General features: G+C 34.6%; 10 protein-coding genes and 5 pseudogenes across 15 annotated transcripts, besides 5 other annotated features; 3 read left to right on the top strand and 12 right to left on the bottom strand.

Moving 5' to 3' along the window:
- Positions 1-10,574: part of a mobile genetic element that runs on past the window's edge.
- TVAGG3_0226590 lies at positions 216-597 on the bottom strand (annotated as a pseudogene). Its single transcript has one exon. A coding segment is annotated over exon 1 (382 nt).
- Positions 1,748-2,662, bottom strand: TVAGG3_0226580 (organellar and viral DNA polymerase type B; the record flags this gene model as incomplete). Its single annotated transcript, XM_051227189.1, has 1 exon — positions 1,748-2,662. One exon carries the CDS (start codon positions 2,660-2,662, stop codon positions 1,748-1,750), a length of 915 nt encoding a protein of 304 aa, XP_051112175.1.
- TVAGG3_0226570 (uncharacterized protein) lies at positions 3,259-3,921 on the bottom strand (the record flags this gene model as incomplete). The annotated part of the gene is made up of 1 exon (XM_051227188.1): positions 3,259-3,921. One exon carries the CDS (start codon positions 3,919-3,921, stop codon positions 3,259-3,261), a length of 663 nt encoding a protein of 220 aa, XP_051112174.1.
- TVAGG3_0226560 (uncharacterized protein) lies at positions 4,559-5,169 on the bottom strand (the record flags this gene model as incomplete). Its single annotated transcript, XM_051227187.1, has 1 exon — positions 4,559-5,169. A coding segment is annotated over one exon (611 nt), but the record flags the coding sequence as incomplete, so codon positions are not given.
- TVAGG3_0226550 (DNA/RNA polymerases family) lies at positions 5,226-7,364 on the bottom strand (the record flags this gene model as incomplete). The annotated part of the gene is made up of 1 exon (XM_051227186.1): positions 5,226-7,364. One exon carries the CDS (start codon positions 7,362-7,364, stop codon positions 5,226-5,228), a length of 2,139 nt encoding a protein of 712 aa, XP_051112172.1.
- On the bottom strand, positions 7,409-7,992 carry TVAGG3_0226540 (annotated as a pseudogene). The gene has a single exon. A coding segment is annotated over exon 1 (584 nt).
- On the top strand, positions 9,220-9,555 carry TVAGG3_0226530 (uncharacterized protein; the record flags this gene model as incomplete). The annotated part of the gene is made up of 1 exon (XM_051227185.1): positions 9,220-9,555. One exon carries the CDS (start codon positions 9,220-9,222, stop codon positions 9,553-9,555), a length of 336 nt encoding a protein of 111 aa, XP_051112171.1.
- A 276-nt stretch (positions 10,575-10,850) lies between the features above and the next one.
- TVAGG3_0226510 (uncharacterized protein) lies at positions 10,851-11,327 on the top strand (the record flags this gene model as incomplete). Its single annotated transcript, XM_051227184.1, has 1 exon — positions 10,851-11,327. A coding segment is annotated over one exon (477 nt), but the record flags the coding sequence as incomplete, so codon positions are not given.
- Positions 11,328-11,701: 374 nt separating this feature from the next.
- TVAGG3_0226500 (serine threonine-protein phosphatase family) lies at positions 11,702-11,944 on the bottom strand (the record flags this gene model as incomplete). The annotated part of the gene is made up of 1 exon (XM_051227183.1): positions 11,702-11,944. The coding sequence occupies one exon, from the start codon at positions 11,942-11,944 to the stop codon at positions 11,702-11,704; it is 243 nt and encodes an 80-aa protein (XP_051112169.1).
- Positions 11,945-11,973: 29 nt separating this feature from the next.
- Positions 11,974-12,325, bottom strand: TVAGG3_0226490 (uncharacterized protein; the record flags this gene model as incomplete). The annotated part of the gene is made up of 1 exon (XM_051227182.1): positions 11,974-12,325. A coding segment is annotated over one exon (352 nt), but the record flags the coding sequence as incomplete, so codon positions are not given.
- Positions 12,326-12,449: 124 nt separating this feature from the next.
- On the bottom strand, positions 12,450-13,282 carry TVAGG3_0226480 (annotated as a pseudogene). The gene has a single exon. A coding segment is annotated over exon 1 (833 nt).
- Positions 13,283-14,290: 1,008 nt separating this feature from the next.
- Positions 14,291-14,326: a mobile genetic element.
- Positions 14,291-14,326: a terminal%2Cinverted (terminal inverted repeat of Banshee-A3 transposon ID:TVAGG3_0226470).
- A 194-nt stretch (positions 14,327-14,520) lies between these two features.
- TVAGG3_0226460 (aspartyl aminopeptidase family) lies at positions 14,521-15,902 on the bottom strand (the record flags this gene model as incomplete). Its single annotated transcript, XM_001299133.1, has 1 exon — positions 14,666-15,616. One exon carries the CDS (start codon positions 15,614-15,616, stop codon positions 14,666-14,668), a length of 951 nt encoding a protein of 316 aa, XP_001299134.1.
- Positions 15,903-17,170: 1,268 nt separating this feature from the next.
- Positions 17,171-20,961: part of a mobile genetic element that runs on past the window's edge.
- TVAGG3_0226450 (uncharacterized protein) lies at positions 17,335-17,655 on the bottom strand (the record flags this gene model as incomplete). Its single annotated transcript, XM_001299132.1, has 1 exon — positions 17,335-17,655. The coding sequence occupies one exon, from the start codon at positions 17,653-17,655 to the stop codon at positions 17,335-17,337; it is 321 nt and encodes a 106-aa protein (XP_001299133.1).
- Positions 17,656-17,838: a terminal%2Cinverted (terminal inverted repeat of Maverick-1B/2 transposon ID:TVAGG3_0226310).
- Positions 20,261-20,624, bottom strand: TVAGG3_0226440 (annotated as a pseudogene). Its single transcript has one exon. A coding segment is annotated over exon 1 (364 nt).
- TVAGG3_0226430 lies at positions 20,670-20,937 on the top strand (annotated as a pseudogene). The gene has a single exon. A coding segment is annotated over exon 1 (268 nt).

Below are 20,961 nucleotides of genomic sequence, written 5' to 3'. Positions count from 1 at the left end.
GCATTTGGTACATGTCATCTTTGACCGAACGAATGAGACGTAACTGTTTGTTAAACTGAACCCACTCGTATTCTTCACTTATGGCTTCATGAACGATAGCAGTTGTTGTGTTCTCTGTTGTTGACATTTCTGTTCTTACATACAAAATAAAAAAATAAAAAAAAATAAAATTAGCGTTATTTTCTATCTTGTATAAAAGACCAAAAATAAACGCTTTACATGTATTTTTCAGCAACTTCGTCAAATAATTTTATAGCTTTAGCTATCTCATCTACTTCAAACGTTTCTTTACCTTTCGTGGGAGCACCATACATTTTCTCAAACTTTTCAAGTAGTTCTGTTTCAGCAGCTCTCATATCGTTAACAAACGCAACCTTAACTCTATTGACTATACTGTCATATCTTTGAGTTATATTAAATGTTCTTCCTATCTTATATCTCTTTGTATTGAAGTCCTTCGGTTTCTGAACGATGTAAAGTAAGCCTTCACTGCAACGTTCAGTATCGAATGAACCATATGTTATGAAATTATATCCAACAACTGGGTCAATCCAGAACAAAACTACTGGTATAAGACTTTTGTCTATAAGATATGCTCTTGTTCCATAGAATCTTACTGATATCATAAGCTCAGGATTTTTTGTCAAAATTTTCTGAGTTGAAGCATTTCTAACCCAGTCGTGGGATGTTTTCTTTTCAGATAGTGTTAAAATGTCTGACAAAGAATATTTTTTGTATTTCTTTGAGTATCTTACGTTTAAATCACCTATTCTAACCACTTTGGTCTCATTGTCTATCTTTTTAACTGTTTCAAACTCAGTGCTTGTCATTTCCTGTTCTTACATACAAAATAAAAAAATAAAAAAAAATAAAAACTAACTCTATTTTTCTATCTTGTATAAAAGATATGATTTCATAGAGTTTTTTACGATTTTCATGAGTTTTATGCAAGACCGAGAAAAGTCGGGGTAGCATTTTTTCACTGTTTTCATAGAGTTTTTTTACGATTTTCATGAGTTTTAGGCGACTACGGTTTTTTCCGTACTCGCAATTTTTTACGATTTTCATGAGTTTTAGGCGACTACGGTTTTTAACGTACTCGCATTTTTTTACGATTTTCATGAGTTTTAGGCGACCCCTGTAAAAGTCGGGGTCGCATTTTTTCACTGTTTTCATAGAGTTTTTTTCACTGTTTTCGTACGGAATCTCGACCCGCGGTTTTCCTCGGGTCGCAATTTTTCACGATTTTCATGAGTTTTATGCAAGACCGAGAAAAGTCGGGGTAGCATTTTTTCACGATTTTCATGAGTTTTTTTTACGATTTTCGTACGGAATCTCTATCCTCGGTTTTCCGCGGGACGCAAACATATGAGGAAATTCATGAAATTTGGTCATTTTTTTCAGCAAAAATATATTTTAGGCGAACCAGGTCCCTCGGTCCCTCGGTCAAATGAACTTCTCTGAAAAAGTGTGACAACATGACATTTTGACAACAACACAGGAAATATACTTCATCGTAAATGTTTTGTCATGAATTTCATCGTCAATGAGTGTAAATCAGGCAAAAATATATTTTAGGTGAAGAGGTGAGATCTCACCCGTTTTCTCACCTCTTTTCTCACCCCATATGTCCTTACTGAAAAAGTACGTGTTCCATATGTCATTTTACTCAGAATTCAATAAAAATATATTTTAGGTGAAGAGGTGAGATCTCACCTGTTTTCTCACCTCTTTTCTCACCTCTTTTTCACAAGCGTTTTACATGAATTGTACGATGTATATTTGAAATCCTAAACAGTTTTGTAGCTTCTATTTCTTCGCTGAGGATATCGAATGTTTTAACAATGCCGAAGGTTTCTTTATATTTCTTCTTGACATCTGAAAGAAGGAAATCGTCAGCAGTTGGATAGTTTTTGTTCAGAAATGTCAACATGTCCATTTTATCTTCTGCTGGTTTCTCTGCTTCTTCCTTTAAGTCAGCATAGTCGTTTCGCATACGTTCTATCTCTTTGACGGAGTAGTTATATTTCCTCATTGCTGCTTTACATTTTGAACATTGTGGGTTCATTTTTGCGTTATATTCTGAAACCTTACCTGCTAAAACAACTAAGGCGTCAATGGTTTTCTTTAACTCAAAGGTTGCTGGTTTTATCTGTTGGTTCCATACTTTACCTCTTCTATCTTTATCTCTTATCTGCCATACACATTTTGCAACTAACGAAACAAAGTTGTCGTAGGTCTTAAATTCTTCAGATTTGTATATGTCAGAGATGTTCTTATATACCATATCGCAGTCTTTGTCCATGACTTTGTGGTTGCAATGAAATCCAAGAAACTCATAGTTTACCTTACGTATGAACTTCTTGGTTTCTACTGAGTCAGTTGCTTTGACTTCTATTTCATCGAATTCAGGAATAGTGAGCTTTTGTTGTTGTATTTCAGGAAGTTTAGGTAGATGGTCAATAATATCCTGCATTTCATAAAGATATTCTTCATTTGTTTCATCTTTCGCACTACAGTCTAAATCTCCTTGGAGAAGTTCTTGCTTTATCTTCTGGATTTCTGTTTCGAAAGTATATGAAGAAGGAATGAAGCTTTTCATCTCTACTAACATTGAAGTTGGGTTCATGACTAACGAGTTTGGTGCTGTTGTTGCTAACATGTTCTTACAATAAAAATAAAAAATATTTTTTTAAAAAAACTAACTTTTTATTTTCGGGAAAATTCATGAAAATTCAACGGGTGAGAAAAGAGGTGAAAAAACAGGTGAGATCTCACCACTTCACCTAAAATATATTTTTGCTGAGTAAAATGAGTTTTGGTTGAAAAAACAGGTGGAGCCAAAAATGGCTCGACCTCAAAACAAGCATTTCGTGAAGAATATACCACCCCGCGGAATTCCGGCGGGTGCTTTTTATACAAAACATTTACGATGAAATCATGGCAAAACAAGCATTTTGTGAAGAATATACCAACCCGCGGAATTCCGGCGGGTGTTTTTTATACAAAACATTTACGATGAAATCATGGCAAAACAAGCATTTTGTGAAGAATATACCACCCCGCGGAATTCCGCGGGGTGCTTTTTATACAAAACATTTACAAAGAAGTTTATTTCCTGTGTTGTTGTCAAAATGTCATGTTGTCACACTTTTTCAGAGAAGTTCGTTTAACCGAGTGACCTGGTGACGTAGTGACACCTAAAAACCATCTAACCTAAAATATATTTTTGCCGAATTCAATAAAAAAATGGTTCATTTACTCACAATATTTTTGTACAAAAAGACCCCAAACTTTTAACCTCTCTTCTGCAGCTTCTAATGAAACTTTAGCGAGTTCATATTCTCTAAATTCTCTCTTTAAATCTTCTTGTTCCCATTGGTCTAGTTCGTATGGAGAGTCTCTATAACCAGAACATATCTCATGTTCATGTTCTATTTGTTTTTCATGCATTTTTCTAACTTCTTCTTCGAACAAAGGTTTTGCATTCTCTACTGTATCTTCAAGTTCTTCTTCATCTAATTTCTCATGAACTTTCTTGTCTATGGAGTCCAGAATTTTTCCAACTGCTATGCAATATTTTGGAGAAGCCCACATTGCTATATAGTTTACGAGTCTTGGGTCTGCATACGTTCCTCTAACCTGTTTGATTTCATCGGGAATTCCTGCATTAACATTGTATAAAAAGCAACCCGCGGAATTCCGCGGGTTGGTATATTCTTCACAAAATGCCTTAAAATACTCTTCCCAGGACTTATTTTCCAACAACCTTCTAAAGTCTTTCCTAAACTGCTGACATATCTTTGTTACATTTATATAACCATCCTTGTCTCTACGTAAGACTTCAATACCGTTGTAAGTGCCTTTTGTGAATGTTTCGCCATTAGATTTGTTCGTGAACGTTTTTGCTTCGACTGTCATACTGTTCTTACAATAAAAATAAAAAATATTTTTTGGTGGGACGTCGGACATTCGTTTGTGGCTTAACCGTCGGACATTCGTTTGTGGCTTAACCGTCGGACATTCGTTTGTGGCTTAACCTCAAAACAAGCATTTCGTGAAGAATATACCACCCGCCGGAATTCCGGCGGGTGCTTTTTATACAAAATTCAACGGGTGAAAGAATACGATGAAGAAGTCTTGACAAAACATTTACGATGAAATTCATGACAAAACATTGACGATGAAGTTTATTTCCTGTGTTGTTGTCTAAATGTCATGTTGTCACACTTTTTCAGAGAAGTTAAAATTACCTGGGGACCTGGGGACCTGGTGACACCTAAAACCATCTACCCTAAAATATATTTTTCAATACTTTTTCAGCACTTTTCCGTAGTTGTATATGAAAGACAATTCGAGATAAAAGTCATAGTACAATGGTATAATATGCTGCACACCGTTTGTTGTGAACCAAACTTGAAAGTCAGAGAAACTGTTACTAGGTGGTTCGTAGAATTTAGAAGCAAAGTCATAAAAGTCCTTACCAATACAAAGAAAACTGTTGTTGCTTGAACTGAAACTTGCATGACACATGACATTTTGAGGGTCAAACACGTTTCTATAAACTGTCAAATCTGCTGGTGGAAGTATAAATTTAAATGGACCATCTGGTGGTAATGGTTCGTTCTGGTTTAGTAACCGAAGAAATTGCGCCCAAGAACGTTTGTCTACTCCCCAATATAAAAACTCTGTATCTCTTGGAGGGTTAATTTCAATCTTTTGAAATGAAACTGTGGAGTTCATCTTGTCGTATTCTAGCTTCAGATAGTATGTTCCATTTAGTAAAGAGTGGTATTTTTCTTGAAATTCCCAGTAGTATTTGTTTATTTGAGTTTGAAAGTCATTTAGAGTTTTTTCAAGACTTTCGTCTGAACGAATTGTAAAGATTTTCATTTCGTCAAATTTTTCTATTAGACCATCAGAGCCTTTATACTGGCCATGAAAATATACTGCGAACATGAATGCATTAGTTCTATTTGAAAACAAAACTCTTCTAAATCCTATTGCCTTTGCATCTGAAGGACTTTGAAGCCAACGAATTGGATAGTCAACCCTGTATGTTTGGGATAAAATTTCTTCATCTGATATAGTCCTACCAGCATTTGTAAAGATATAGTCTAACGGTTTTGTATCTGCTACTTTTGTTCTTTGTTTTTCAACCTGAAGCATTTTATATATGTAAAAATATACTGTTTTAAAAACGTTTTAAAATGGTATGCAATGTTTTATTTCATGCAATGTTTTATTTCTGTGCCGTCTTCAAGTATGGCCCAGTACTTCCTTTTCGATATTACATGAACTTCGGAAAATACCTTGTCTAGCTTAAAAAGGCCCATCTTTTCACCGACCATTCCCATTTCAATGAGTTTGTTGTATCCTTCTTCGTTCGTCATGAGTGCGTCGATGTTCTCATAGTATACCTTCACTTTGGATTTAACCTCTGAGAAGAATTTGTTGTAGTTGTCAAGGACTGCCTTTGCGAACTGAGGGTAAGACCAATGTTCGACAATAGGTTTTACTGTGGTTACTAAGCCATTTTGACCTTCGGTGAACTCGTATTTCAAAACAAAAGGAGAAAACCTTTCAACAAAGTTGTCGACCTTCTCATAGTGTTTACTCTTCATCTTTTGAGGTTTTTTAATGGAATATCCCCATGTCGAATTCATAAGCAATTTGAGTGTCATTGCAAGTTTGGGGTTTGAAGCTTTCCTAATATCATACATTTGTTGTATGACTTTTCCAACTGTATAGTTCCTTCCCGGGAACTCACCATTTTCGTTTGGAATTCCAGTTGGAATATATTGGACGAACCTCATGTACGCAGCGTTAAGGTCGACATAGTATATTTTTTCGTTTGAGTCGAACTTGTCGCAACCTATCGGCCCAGTTTGTGGAAATTCAAGTGAGTCTCTTATCTTCTGAGAAACTTCTCCTGTTATCTCATAAACATCGTCAAAGCAACCTGTTTCATATAAAACCTTCTGACCTAACTCTGATGCTCTCCAATACAATTTGACGTCGATTGGATTTCTCAATGGAAGTTTGTTTATAGCATCTTGAAGTTCTTGCAACCTCATTGGAAGTTCTTCTGGTTCAGGTTGGTATCCGAACAATCCAACTCCTTGTGGAACTGTGTACTTCTTTTGTGCTATAACTTTGTCCGGAACAACTTTTGGTCTTACCAACAATGAAAAGTTTGTTTCGTCTTTTGGTACAAAAGTTTCTGTCAGCTTGTCATCTGGAATTGGTTCCAACAAACCTTTCTCGAAAAGAATGTTAACAGCTCTGACAATGTTGCACTTGCCTTTTCCGAACAATGGGTTTGTAAGACTTTCGTTCAACATGAAGTGGTTGTGGACAATTACAATCTTCAACCATGGCAATTTGAAGTCAACAACATAGTCGTCATGTGAAGAACCTTTCTCAGTCGGAATGTTGACTCGGATATTCACATTTGCCAACGGTGCAACTTTAGCCAATTGACTTCTGAGAATGTACCTTGTCTTCACACATGACTCAAGATACTTCATTTTCTCATCTGTAACAAGACCGGAGTTCCTGAGACATGTGAGAATGCAAGGTTCGTTGACAATTGTTTCAATTGAATTGTAAATTCCATACCTTGTCAGGTTAATGTCAGACTTATTTCTGAACGGGAAGTATCCAGCATGTTGTCTGACTGCTTGAGGGTTGGGTTGATACCATTCGAACTTCACGCTTGCAATTCCTTCAATTGCATTCAAAATATCTGAGTCGGAGTCAAACATTTGTTCTCTCTTTGTAGTCTTGAAAGCGTCAAGAAGTTGTGCAGCTGTTGTGACATTGCCATGTGCATAGTATATATGACCATCTAAATCTGTTACGGTTAGTCTGAGATTGTATCCTTTCTTATTTCCGTCTTGAATTGCAGCAAGTACTCCCATGAAGCCTTCTTTGTTCTTTCCTTCGTCAAAATTTACTGTAAAGGTTCGACCAGATGTAATTTTACTTCTAACTTCACGGTACTTCTCATATGCATATCTTGTTCTTTCCATGGGAGCATGTGCGTCTTCACCTTTTCCTTTTTTCCGTCTCAAAGGATGCAATTGTTCGTCATGTTTCCAGTAGAACCTGGCAAAGCCGTCGTGTCCTTCAACTTGAGGTTCATTAACATCGAAAGGCATGTCCATAAGACGTTCTTCTTCTAACCTCTCTAATCTGTTTGGATAATTTGCGCGTGCTGTTTCTATGTCCATTTCGTAGCGAAGACCAGACAATTTGTCATAGACTTTTATGGGTCTTCCCTTCCTATATTTAAACTTCTTTGAAACTCTCCAACCATATCTTTCTAACTCTGCTTTTATTCTAGCAGACCTTCTATCCATTCTATACGGGGGCATTTTTATAAAAATAAAAAAATGTTTTTTCTTTACTTTACATAACCACCGGCTGCCATAAGTCTTTGACGCCAACCCATACCAGCTAATGAAGGTTGACTTGGTTTAGTCTCCAGACTAAACTTTGGTTTTGGTTTATCTTCAGTTTTTGGTTTTTCTTCTTCTATTGGTTTTTCGTCACTTTTCGGTTCCTCTGACTTTACCTCACTTGCTGGAACAGTTGTGTCGTCAACATCTTCATAAATGTCATATGCCATTTGTTTCTGTTTTCCTTTCAACTTTTTGTGTTTGTTGTAAAGTTTAGAATATTTCGACTCTAAGTCAATGAGATGTTCTATAATGAACTGTTGGTCAGTGAAGTAAACTTTTCCATCTGTTGTCTCGAAAGTTCCTTCAGACTTCAATATTTTATTTGTGAGAGTCTGTTTCTTTTTTGAGATACTTGCCGTTCCATTTTTATGAAAAGTGACTTTGTAGTTAGAGTTTGTATTTCCCGACCTGGCACCTTCTATTATTGAATTTTTCTCTTCATCTGTAAGTTCTTTGACAGGTTTTGACAATGGTTCTGAACTTTTGTTTGTGGTGTCAAATCTACCGTTTCAACTTCTTCGGTCATTTCATCTCAGTAAAAATTTTAGTTTGGTTTGTTTTCAACTGTGTTGTTAGGTTTTTTAAGTCGGTCTAAAACTTCCTGAGGTATAGGAAGAACTTGACAAACACGTGGTGGTGTAACTGCTGGAAGCCGACAAATCCATCTTAACCCATTTGTCTCAATGCTGTATTGTTCTTCATCTCAGTAAAAAATTTTACATTCCCCACGTTTGAGGTGGTTGAGGTTGGTTGTTGTTTACCCACTGTTGTGCATGGTTATATCCTCTGTTAAAGAATCTTTCACCTTGGTCCATATAGTGCCCTGCTTGGTTATAGTAGTCATTTGCTTTGTTATAGTAGTTTCCTGGTCTTCCTACATTGTCCATCCATCCTTGAACTTTTCTCTTGTTTCAGGATTTTGGAATAAGATTTGCTGCATCTCGTGCTACTCCAACCTTTCTGTACAGTTTGTATAATAGGTTGTGCTTTCTCTCTTCAGTATACCTAATGTACTCAAAATCTTCCTTCCAATTCCAAATGCACCTCTGGCTAGTGTTCCCACTGCGGGCAAAAATCTAGATGCGACTCCTGCTAATGCGCCAAATAAACCCATTCTTATGGGTTAAAAATGACGAATTCAAACAAGGACCCCTATGTTTCTAACGACAAAAGAAAGCACTCATGGTAAAAATCTTTAGTTCAACACCAAATGCTTGGTTTATGGATATCTTGGAAAAACTTCCGAGGTATAGAGAAGATGGACCACCATACTGGCTAATATTTTGTCGGTCAAAACACAAGATACTGTGAAGCCATACCATTACAGTCCAAAAAATATTTTAGATGTGAAAACTGCTTTGACAATATTCGTTGACAAATACCATCCAACAAAACTTTCATCTGACTGTGAAAGTTCTTTCAAATCAGACGATATTAAAAACTATCTGCGTTCAAAAAAATGTAAACCAATATTTCATTGTCGACCAAAACCATTCTGCTCTTGGTGTCATTGACAGTTGTATAAAAATCTTAAGAGACTTAAACCAACCACAAGGTGGTGAAGCAAATGAAATGTCATATGACGACAAGTATAGACACTTCTCCATGGCAAAGATGAGACAAGTTTTAAATATTTACAATACCGTAAACAAAAAGGTTTGGGAAACCACTCCCCCGAAGAAATGAAAAACAACCCGACTTAGAGAAAGACTATATATTTAATAGTTTAGTCAAAAGAGACAAACAAGAAAGAATGCCAGGCTTCAAACTTCAGAAAGGTGACAAAGTAAAAATAGAAATACCTAAACGCGACCCATATGAAAATACTATTGACTATGACAACAATGGGAACTCGACAGGTACTCACATTCGTGTTCGTAAAAATAGAAGAAAGTATACAAGAGAATATTATGAAGTTTTAGGCAAACATGGCAAAATGTACAGACTGCAAGCAGAAGATAAAACTACTATTGTCAGACCTCGTTTCAAACTTGTCAAAGTTCAAGGTGGTATACTTTCAAAGACAGTTCCTAACAAATATAAGACAACTCCTGACGAATATGCTAAAGAAGTTGAAAATGACGACTAAGCATTTCTATACCATGCGTAAACTGTCATGTAAGGTGGCATGTAGTCTTTACTTTGTCCCGTTGTTTGCGTATACCCTGAAACGCGATGTATATGGTTTCCTCTCCCTCAGTGTTACTCCAGTAACAATCTATAGCAAACTTAACGTTGTCTTTAACATCATATCCTTTACCTTTTGTCATTGCTGACCAATCCCAATATCTATGCTATGCCAACCTGCGTTAGTTGTACTTAAATCTATGTAGTGACTGTGCGCAGGTAAATTTCACCTGAAATCGTTTTACTTCCACCTGTTTCCTTTGAAGAGTTTGCACAATACAAAAACCTGTCGACTATTTGAGTCCAAGTTCCGAGACCAAGTACTACTTCTGGTCTGGTAGAGTTCATTGACGTGTAAATAGAACCTATAGGATATAGTGTTTGAAGTATTTCTGTCTTTAACGTTTGAAGCTCTGTTTTGTCAGCTTTTTTATCATATAAATCTTGAGCAGTGAATTTAACTTTGTTTTCATCCTCCATGACATAGACATTTCTACATCTAATGTCTTTATCCGATGTTAAACCTTCTGGAAAGTTAGGAGGTTTAAAATATAATCCACCCCCACCAGTTTCTTCAATCGTTCCTAAAATACTTTCTATACCAACAGTTGAGAAGAAGTTATGTGTATGTCCAACGTCACTTTTACTGTTTAAGGTTTCTTGTAAGTTTGTAATATTTGCAATGGTATGTGTATGTCCAACGTCACTTTTCCTGTTTAAGGTTTCTTGTAAGTTTGTAATATTTGCAATGGTATGTGTATGGTTCTTGTCAGCTTTAAGGTCTAAACATCCTGAAACCCACCCTGTATCAGCTTTAAATTTAAAAGTCTTTGATGTCCGTTCATGGTACCATTCAACCCTTTCTATAATTTCATTGTCTTTTTCATCCACATATTCCTTATCTGCCTTCTTCACTAACGCACTAGCCACATATGCTAACTCATCGTCAACATACTCTTTGTCAGCTTTGTTGTCAATATCTGCCTTCAAAAGAAGTTCATCTATAGGTTTCTCGTTTAAAGTTCCTTTTGTTGGATTTATACAAACAGTATGGTTCTTACTGTCTTGAAACAGAAACTCGTCTGTCATTGGGTTTATCGTCAGTTTTAAGTTTCCTTCTTTCAATGACTCAGATATCTTAGAATAGTTTGAAAAGTTTGTTGTGTTCTTATTTAGAGCTTGTACAATGAGTTGTCGGTTGTGTTGTATTTCTCTCATAGACGCTGTTTCTTTCGACATTTTTATTCTAGATAAAAAATGCTTTCAATAGAAAAAGAAAATTCAAGAGTTGCTACAACTAAACCATTAGATGAACTTTTTACGAATGTAGGTCAAAAGTTTGAGACAGAGACCGTAAAGCATGAAGGCTATCGTTTTGACTACCCACTAAGATGGTTAAGAGACCCATCCGTCACAAAAGCTATTGGCTTTCGTAGAATGAAGTTCATTTCAGAAGCCATACATGGTTTCCCATTTACGGTCGGTTTTGAAATTCGATACTATAACAAAGAAAAACGTACGTATGAGAAATTTGAACAGGGAAAACTTTTACAAGTGAATTTGCTTGTAAACTTAGAAACAACTCTTCAAGCTTTTCAAGAAAAAATAAACGATATCTATCTCGAATATGCAAAACAGTACAACATTGACGAAGGAGAGTACCATCTCGATATTTTATATGACAGGAAAAATGCAACTGTTAAAATCAATAGAATAGAAGACCTTGGAGAAGACGTTTATATTTCTACAAAATATAACAACTTGGCATGGTATAGGTTTTTGAGGATGTTAAATCAGCCTGCAGAATATCCAGTACACCCGAACTTTTATGAAGTCGAAAACCCTAATGGAACATATGAAAATGTTTTCGACCAAGATGCTATTATAGTTCATGCTTCATTTTCTGGTGCACAAAACTCTTTTTTATGCTTGGCAAATGACTTTTACGAAAAACCTACAAAGCTATATGAACCACCGAGTGGAAGTATTTCAGACTTTCAAGTATGGTTTACAACAGATGGAAGAAAGAGAATAGTTCCATTATACCATGCGTTTTACTTAGAACTTAGTCTCATATACAACTACTATCGAACGGTAAAAATATAATTTTAATACGGTTGAGGTGTTGGATTTGGTTGCCAACTTGACTGTGGTGCAGGTTCAGGCTGTTGTATAACAGGAGCTTGTTCTTCTGGTTCAGGGTCTTTAGGTATAATACCAACGAACTGACCTACTCTTTTACCAATATTTTTGACTCCGTTCCAAATTCCTCTTCCGACAGATTTTATTCCATTCCATATACCTCTTCCAACATTTCGAAAGAAGTTTCCTATTCTTCCAAAGAAACCCATTTTACTATATGTAAAAATCTAATGTCCGCCTAGTCTCTTACGTTTCCTGTTGAGTTCCATTGCATTCTTTAACTGGAGCTCATACATTCTATTTCTCCTCTGGTAGAAAACATACTCTGGGTCAACTCCTGTGTTCGCGTCATCTGCATAGAGTTGTTTATATCCCACTTCAGGGTTTGTATAAAACTCTTTCCATCTCATATTTGCATACCATGGTGGTAAGCCTAACGCAGCGTCATTTGACATGGCAGTTTGCATTTGTACATCTGTTGGCACTTGACCATAGTTTGCCATTGCAGTTTGTATTCTAACTTCATTTGGAATATTCTCTGGGTTTGGTTGTCCGGGTTGCTGTGCATTCGCTAAGTTCTGTGCGTCCATTTAATATTAGATAAAAATATCTCTTACGAGTACATATGCTGAACATTTGCAGACATTGGTTCATCTTCATATTCTCTATATCTTTCTGCCACGTCAAATAAGTAAATGACACAATGGAAAAAACCTAAAACAAGTAGTCCTATTTCAAACCACATTTACTTACCAATAAAATTTCTTTGTTATGACACTTTTTCCGGTTTATAGGACCTCTCTCATATTCTATCTTATCGTATCTAAAATCATAGTCATGTATGTCCTCTAACCATCTCATAACGGTTTCCAAACCACTTTTATCGGATGTAAAGTAAAAGCATGGATGGTTATGTAAAACGTCTAAAGTTTCTAAAGAGTCTCTCAAAGTCCAGTCTACTTGGTATTGAAAATCGCATGTGTTATAGAACGGCGGGTCTACTATAAAGAAAACATTTTCCTTGTTTTATATTTTTCATACAACTCTGTCCAACGACATCTCACAAACTCTATACCCTCAGTATATTTTTCTATGTTCTCTTTGAAAACCTTTGTATAGTTAAGATATAAAACGTTTGACATAAGTGTTTCAATGTCATGAACTCTTATAGAACCACTATACAATAGTCTAGAAGATATACTATCCCAGTCAATATACTCTGCTTTTTTCAAAACCTCTCTGACAGTATTTTTCTTATCTAATGGTATACGTTCCATCTTACCTATAGGTATCTTTTCTTTTAACTCTTTCAATATTTTGTTTGTGTCTGGTATATGTTTGAGACGGTTCATATAGTTGTCGAAGTCATTGCATATAATCTTTGAGTCAGGAAATACAGTATGGCACAAATGGGATATATAGAAACTTCCACCGAACAAATCTACAAATGTTAGACCATTCGGTAGTTTCTTAAGTTCTCTCAATAGAATATCTTTACATCTACTCTTATTTCCAAAGAAGGGTAACGGTGGTTTTGTAAAATTCATTTTATATTTAATAAAAATGTTTTTTCCCTGAAAAGTGACAGAGAAGGCTTCTCAAAAGTATATTTCTTGGAACGCCCGTAACTTTTCTGTAGCGACGATAGACCCTTACTTGTCCGGACATAGTTATACTATTTTGAGTCCTCTACCGAAAAGTCAACGACAACGACTTTCAAAAATTTTTAGGGCTAGAAGGCACGAAGTGCCTGGGAAGCCCCCTTCACCCAAAAAACCTCATTTTATACTTCATTGTATACTAAACATCTTCAGGGGCTAGAGGGCACGAAGTGCCTGGAGGCCCCACTACCTTTTTTTTTTTTTTTTTTTTAATAGATGAATAGTATATAAATTCTATTAAAATGGATTTGATCCAAAAAAATATAAAACCAAAAATAATTGTTATAATTTAAATGAAGAAGTAATTTAAAACGATTTTATTTATGATCAAATTTTATATATTTTTTTGGATCAAATCCATTTTAATAGAATTTATATACTATTCATCTATTAGTAAACACTACCGTATATTATTTTTTAAGCTATCTTATTTTTTGAAATTTTATTCAAATCTTTGGTCGCAAGAAGAATTGCATGATAAATAAAAACATTTAATCAAAGTCAATTTTATTTTTCATATTCAAATGGACTGAGTGTTAACATTTAACATTTTTTGCTAATTGTCGTCAAAAATTAGGCGTAAAGCAAAAATTGATATTTCATATGGTTTTATGATAGATAAGCATTATATTCCCACTCATTATATTCGTAAATTTTGAGGTTTATCCTTCGCTTTTAAGATCATTGAATTTGATTTTTATATAAAATAGTTATATATTAGAAAATAATATGAGTTTATGTGATATTATTTTTCAGAAGATTTCATTCTATATGCCTATGAAAAGTACTCTCAAAACTAACTTTTCCTAATTATAATTAAATCTAGAATATTGTATTATGCTTAGTATTATTTCATTTTTCTCATTCAATTTAGAATTTACAAATGTCAAAAAATTGAGAGCTGTCACTTTTGATGAATTTCTGTTTATTCCAATATAATATAATAAACCTATAATAGTATCATTCTTTCAATTATTTGAAGAGAAAACCGAAAAAATCTATTTTCGGTCTATAACAATAAAAACTGAAAAGTCGTTGTAAATATATTTTGCTAAAAATTATTCATTTTTAAAGAATCGCTGTGTATGATAATCTTTAAAGCCACGCATTTTGCCTAAAGCATGCTTTATCGAAGAAAATTTTGGGAAAAACCACAAAACAATTTTAGAAAAATATCTAATACTACTCTAGAATATCCTCTTTGCAAGAAGAACTTTAATTTATAAAAATAAAAATAAGGAATTTAAATTTCAATAAATCAAACAACATTTAATGTAATAAGGGGTGTGTTCGTTGACCACTCATAATTTTCCTTAACATAGATTGTGTTGCATACACTGATATCTTATCACATATCTCAATTGAAAATTTTGGTACATTTTCATCATCATTTATGAAGTTCTGTTTAACGAATTCCATGTTATCGTCTTTACTGATATTCATTTTGTTGCACACACTATTAAAGAAGGGATTGTCAGCCTCAGAATCCTTATTTTCATATATACAAGTAAAGATTGATTGAGTCTTTGGTGTAGCATTCATTGTCTCATGAAGGAGGAATAATATATGACTGTATGCATTCAGTCTAAATGCTCGAATGAATTCTTTATTTGGACCAAATTCAATTGGATTATCGGAATCAATAAAGTAAAGCTCTGAATCAATAATATCTGATTGCTTAACGCCTGTGTATCTGTAAATATATTTGTAAATAGCAGTGGATTGATCTGGATTTATTACATCATCTGAATCTTCCAATGAAATTACTGGATTGTAGTTCTCTCTATCGATATTAGCATTTTGTGGATCTGGAAGAAATGCAATTGGTTGCTCACCGATGAATAATTTTGTTTTAATTTGATTTGAGTCTTTGTATAATATTTTTCCTGCTAGTTTTAATGCATAAAATCCATTTAAAGCAACTTTCCCGCATCTGACTATATTAAAACCACGTGATAAATCTGCATTATTCGTTTTAAGCATAAAGCAAGGCTTTCCAAAATCTGTTTGGAATACAATTTGTTTATCTGTATTAGTTTGATTCACTATTACGATATTCTTAGAATCTTGAGTCACGAAAAACTTATTTGGAATTGAAGCCCATGGATCTGTTATAGATAAATGTTGAAATCCTGCTTCTCTAAGCAATTTTGATGCAAAATCAATAAAATGATCAATAGTCGGGCATTGTTTAAGTTCAGAAATCAAATCAAAATTCATCAAAAATGGCAGAATTCTTCTTAGAATTATTTAACAATAATGGAATCGAATAACATAATACATATAATAGTTAATTTCGATTTGATGAGCAGGCTCTACCTATTAATTTCATCTTTTAGTATTACATGCATAGCTGTTTCACTTCGGCAAGGCATGAGATAATCAATATGGTAATTTGGAGTGAAAGCACTTCTTTTTCGATTTGTTATGAAATAATTTCTAGATTTGGGGTAGTTTGTCATAGAACTAAAAAAAAAAAAAAAAAAAAAAAAAAAAAAGGTAGTGGGGCTTCCAGGCACTTCGTGCCTTCTAGCCCCGAAGATGTTTAGTATAAATGAAGTTTAGAGGACATACATGACTGTGAGTTTTATTTACGACAAGATAGAATATGAGAGAGGTCCTATAAACCGGACAAGTAAGGGTCATATAAACATCTGTCATTTTACTCAGAATTTTATACAGAATTCAATAAAAATATATTTTAGGGTAGATGGTTAGATCTAACCTCTTTTCTAACCTCATTTCTACCCATATGTCCTTACTGAAAAAGTATGTGTTCCATCTGTCATTTTACTCAGAATTTTATACAGAATTCAATAAAAATATATTTTAGGGTAGATGGTTAGATCTAACCTCTTTTCTAACCTCATTTCTACCCATATGTCCTTACTGAGAAAGTGTCATATAAACATCTGTCAAAAGCCGCTTTTCTGTCACTTTTCAGGAAAAAAACATTTTTATTAAATATAAAATGAATTTCACAAAACCACCGTTACCCTTCTTTGGAAATAAGAGTAGATGTAAAGATATTCTATTGAGAGAACTTAAGAAACTACCGAATGGTCTAACATTTGTAGATTTGTTCGGTGGAAGTTTCTATATATCCCATTTGTGCCATACTGTATTTCCTGACTCAAAGATTATATGCAATGACTTCGACAACTATATGAACCGTCTCAAACATATACCAGACACAAATAAAATATTGAGTGAGTTGAAAGAAAAGATACCTATAGGTAAGATGGAACGTATACCATTAGATAAGAAAAATACTGTCAGAGAGGTTTTGAAAAAAGCAGAATATATAGACTGGGATAGTATATCTGCTAGACTATTATATAGTGGTGCTATAAGAGTTCATGACATTGAAACACTTATGTCAAAAGTTTTATATCTTAACTATACAAATGTTTTCAAAGAGGACATAGAAAAATATATTGAGGGTATAGAGTTTGTGAGATGTCATTGGACAGATTTGTATGAAAAATATAAAGACAAGGAAAATGTTTTCTTTATAGTGGACCCGCCGTTCTATAACACATGGGATTTTCAATACCAAGTAGACTGGACTTTGAGAGACTCTTTAGAAACTTTAGACGTTTTACATAACCATCCATGCTTTTACTTTACATCCGATAAAAGTGGTTTGGAAAGTGTCATGAGATGGTTAGAGGACATACATGACTATGAGTTTAGATACGATAAGATAGAATATGAGAGAGGTCCTATAAACTGGAGAAAGTGTCATAACAAAGAAGTTAGTATCCCTAAGTCGTGTACGGAGGCACTGCGTTCCTCCGTACGCAATACTTGTGAATTTGACACTTTACAAAACCGTTAACGTATATTTTACAACACAAACGACAACACTAATTTAACCTTAAATATTTACAAACCGCCAACCACTAATGACTTCATTAATGTAAAAATAAACGTTCTCACTTACAAAAGTATTGCAACTCCTCCCATTGCTGTGCTTCACATAACAGCTCATAATCTTCTGACTCACTTTCTTCTTCATATAGGTCAAAGTCACTGTCAAAATGAATGTTAGTAAGTTTTGACAAAGCTAATGAAACACGCTTACCGTTTGTATCGTATGCTTGTATAAACTTTCCATTCTTCATTCCTTCATAAACGCTCAAACTAACTTTACCCTTTCTCCCTCGTATCTGATAGAATGTATTTTCACGAGGAACGAAGAACAAATTCTTGAACTCATGACCGTTGTAGTTTGTTATCTCAATAGTTTTCGTCATTTACATCCAAATAAAAATTTTCAGTAAAAATAAAAAATAAACTTAAAAATTAATGATATCACCACCCTCACACGTATGAAAACATAGCGCAAAAATAAATTTAGGTGAAGTGGTGAGATTTCACCTCTTTTTTCACCTGTTTTTTCACCCACTTGAATTCATTGCTTTATAACTCTCTTCCTTTCTCCAACTCTTCTAACTTCTTCCTAAGTTCAGCAATGTTGTCCTCATGAAGTTTAATCTTCCTTAATATACCTTCTCTATCTAATGGTTGCTTTATCTTTCTAAACTGAACTCTACCATCCTTCATAGTATGAACGTAAAAACCTTCTGGAACCGCTCCTGATTTAATGTATTCTACCAAAAATTTTTGTTTCATTGCTTCAGTGACTTTAGTCGTCATTTTACTCTAAATAAAATGTTCAAATAAAATAAAACTAACATTATTTTTTCAGTAAGGAAACGCAGGAGTTTTACGATTTATTTGAGGCGTAGGTTCTGGTTTAAATGTTGGAGTCGGTTTAGGAGTTGACTTTTGAACAGGAGTTTGTACTTCCATAGGTTCAGGAGTTATTGAAGGTTTTGCTTGTGAAGGCGTTGGTTTTGGCGAAGGTGTTGGAGTTTTGTTTAACTTCAGCTATTTCAGTATTTATTTATAACATTTGCTTTATTTCTTTCAACATCATTACTGCTCCTGCTGTAGCTAGCAAAACCTAGTGGGAGACATATTTTATATAAGGACTTGACCAAATGCTATTTTTGACAGGAGCTGGTGGAACACCTAACCTTGGTGAGACTGCTCTTTGCCATTGTGCAGCTCGTAAGAAATATTCAATAGGTGCTCCATAATCGTTTGGTAAAGTTTGTTTCATAGATGGTGAAGGTTCGCGAGAGCTTGATGAAGAACTCATTTATAAGCTTTAAAAATAAATGTTCATCCTTTATTCCTCACTGTCGTCCGTGGCTAAGTTATAGTCATCTAATCTTATTATGGGGATGCCATTAGCACGCACCTGAATGGCAAAGCAACAATCCCTCATAAATCCAATAAGTGGCTTTGGTACATTTTCAGTTGCTAGTTCAATAGGTCCTTTAACAGACAATTTGTATGTTATTGGAGCAGTAGATGTTTGACCTTGTTGGAAGCAAAAGTCCACTTCTGTTGGAAAACCACATAAGAAATGTGTGTTGTCATAGCTATCCCATTTATGTTCCACACTACCATCATCCACCAATGACCTCATAACATCTTCATTAAATCCTATCATTGTTTGTATTGCAGGCGTTCGCAACCATTTCATAAAATACAGGTCCATATGATTTTTCAGGTTCTGCAGGCATATTTCCATAAGCTCCCATGGAAAGCTGAAGATATTTAAACTTAGGGTTCTCAAAATTAACATAATAGTTGTCTTTCTTTCTAAATAGTGCCCAAATACTTTTAACATTAATAGGCGTATAAGCTGCTGTAAATGTTGCACTTGAACTATCTGTATTCTTTGAGAATGAACCGTCCATAGGAATCCAATCCATAACTTTAACAGGAAAACATAAAGCCTCGTTTGTATAATGTTCTACAAGTTCTGTATAAATGTTAGGGTCTAAAGAGAATGACTTTGGATGAATGAAACATTCATTAAAATCCATCTTTGTTCGAAATAGTTGCTGGTTTACAGTTGTAATAGTAACTGTTCCACTAGCTTCTACTGCCTTCGTTATCATAGTGAATGGTTCATTCCATGGAACAAATTTATTTGTCGGTGGATTTGAATCTGAAGCAAATGCAACTTTAAGAGTTGGATTGAAAGCAATGATATCATTTACAGATATAGATGTGCATTGTAAGGCGTCGCTACTGAACTTTACTTTAAGCTGAATGTTTCCTGCAAAAGCTGGAATAAATCGAATAGCTTCTAATGGAAGGAATCTTCTAACAGGAATTCTTAAACGAAGCTTAAAATCAAATGATTTTCCTGCTGTAATTGGACCACTAACAATTTGTCCTGTTCTGCATGTTCCCGAATGACTCCATACATCTTCATGTCGAGTCTTTGAAAAACATCTACTTTCTTTATTTGTTCGGTAGTTTGTGAGTTTGAAGTTATATATGCTTCTTCTCTTGCGTTGTCTTGAGAATATACGATACGACCATTTGCAAGGATTTGATATCCAGCAACTGCATAGAAAGCGTCATCAAAACCAATCCAAAATCCTGGGGGTTTGTTTTATTGGAACCTGAACCAATTTCTTTATCTACAATAAATTGACCTTCCATTTTATACGTAATGAATGTATTGTAAAGGTCCAACATATTTTCACCAGGAGGTGAGAGATTGAATGTTACCCATGTGTTATCTTTAGCAGTTCCAGTTGTGATGGAATCTTTGCGTCAGAATATTTTCTATTAGTGTCACCAATTTGAACTGCATTGTCTATGATATCGAAATATGAGCGAATCTGATGAATATGCTCTGCTGGAGTAAATTCGTTTAACTGTTCGTTCTGCATGTATTTACTTCAGATAAAAATATCTATTTACTTCATTATTCTCACTCTTCTTCTTGGCATTCGTGGTGGAAGTTGTTTCTTGACATTTTCAATGAACTGTACATTCTCTTTTGTCTCAACTTCTTTCACTGGTGGGTCAGGGTTCTTTGACTCGGTTTGTTTTTCAATGAAATTCACGAACTTTGCAATAAGCTCTTGGTTCGTTATTGAAAGAACATCTGGCTTCTTTTCTTCTGGTTCTATTGACTTTTCAGTTTGAACAGAAGGTTTTATATGGGCTTCGTGGACTTCACCCTTGCCATGCACCTTAATGTTGTCGCTCTCTGCATTCGCTAATGGTACCTTTCTTTTTCTTACGTATATTTTACCATCTTTACTCTGACTTACATAATAGAAAGGATGTTGTATTCCTCTGCGTCATTTAATATAATAGACTCTCGTTCTGATTTTGACAAGCTCATTTTACATCGGTTAAAGTTTTAATTTAGTTTTTTATCTACAGTCAAATGACTCAGACAATCCTACGGACAAGACCCAAGGGGTCATAGATGTTGAAGCATTGAAGAAAGAAATTCGCGAGCAAATTTTATCCGAACTGAAGGAACAAAAACAAGAACAAAAGCCAGAGAGACCAAAGAGAAAACTTAGTGAAAAACAACTAGCTGCATTAGCTGCTGGAAGACAGAAGAACCCACGTTTGCTGGCGAAAAAAGCTAGAGAAGAAGCAAAAGCAAAGGAAGAACAAAAAGCAAAGGAAGCTGAAGCAAAGAAAGAGTAAATGGTTTATTTTTATCCGAA

This window comes from Trichomonas vaginalis, chromosome IV, assembly GCF_026262505.1.
Source record: "Trichomonas vaginalis G3 chromosome IV, whole genome shotgun sequence".
Taxonomy (NCBI): Eukaryota; Parabasalia; order Trichomonadida; family Trichomonadidae; genus Trichomonas; species Trichomonas vaginalis.
Note: the sequence above shows the minus strand (reverse complement) of the source record. Positions and strands in the feature narration are given on the sequence as shown.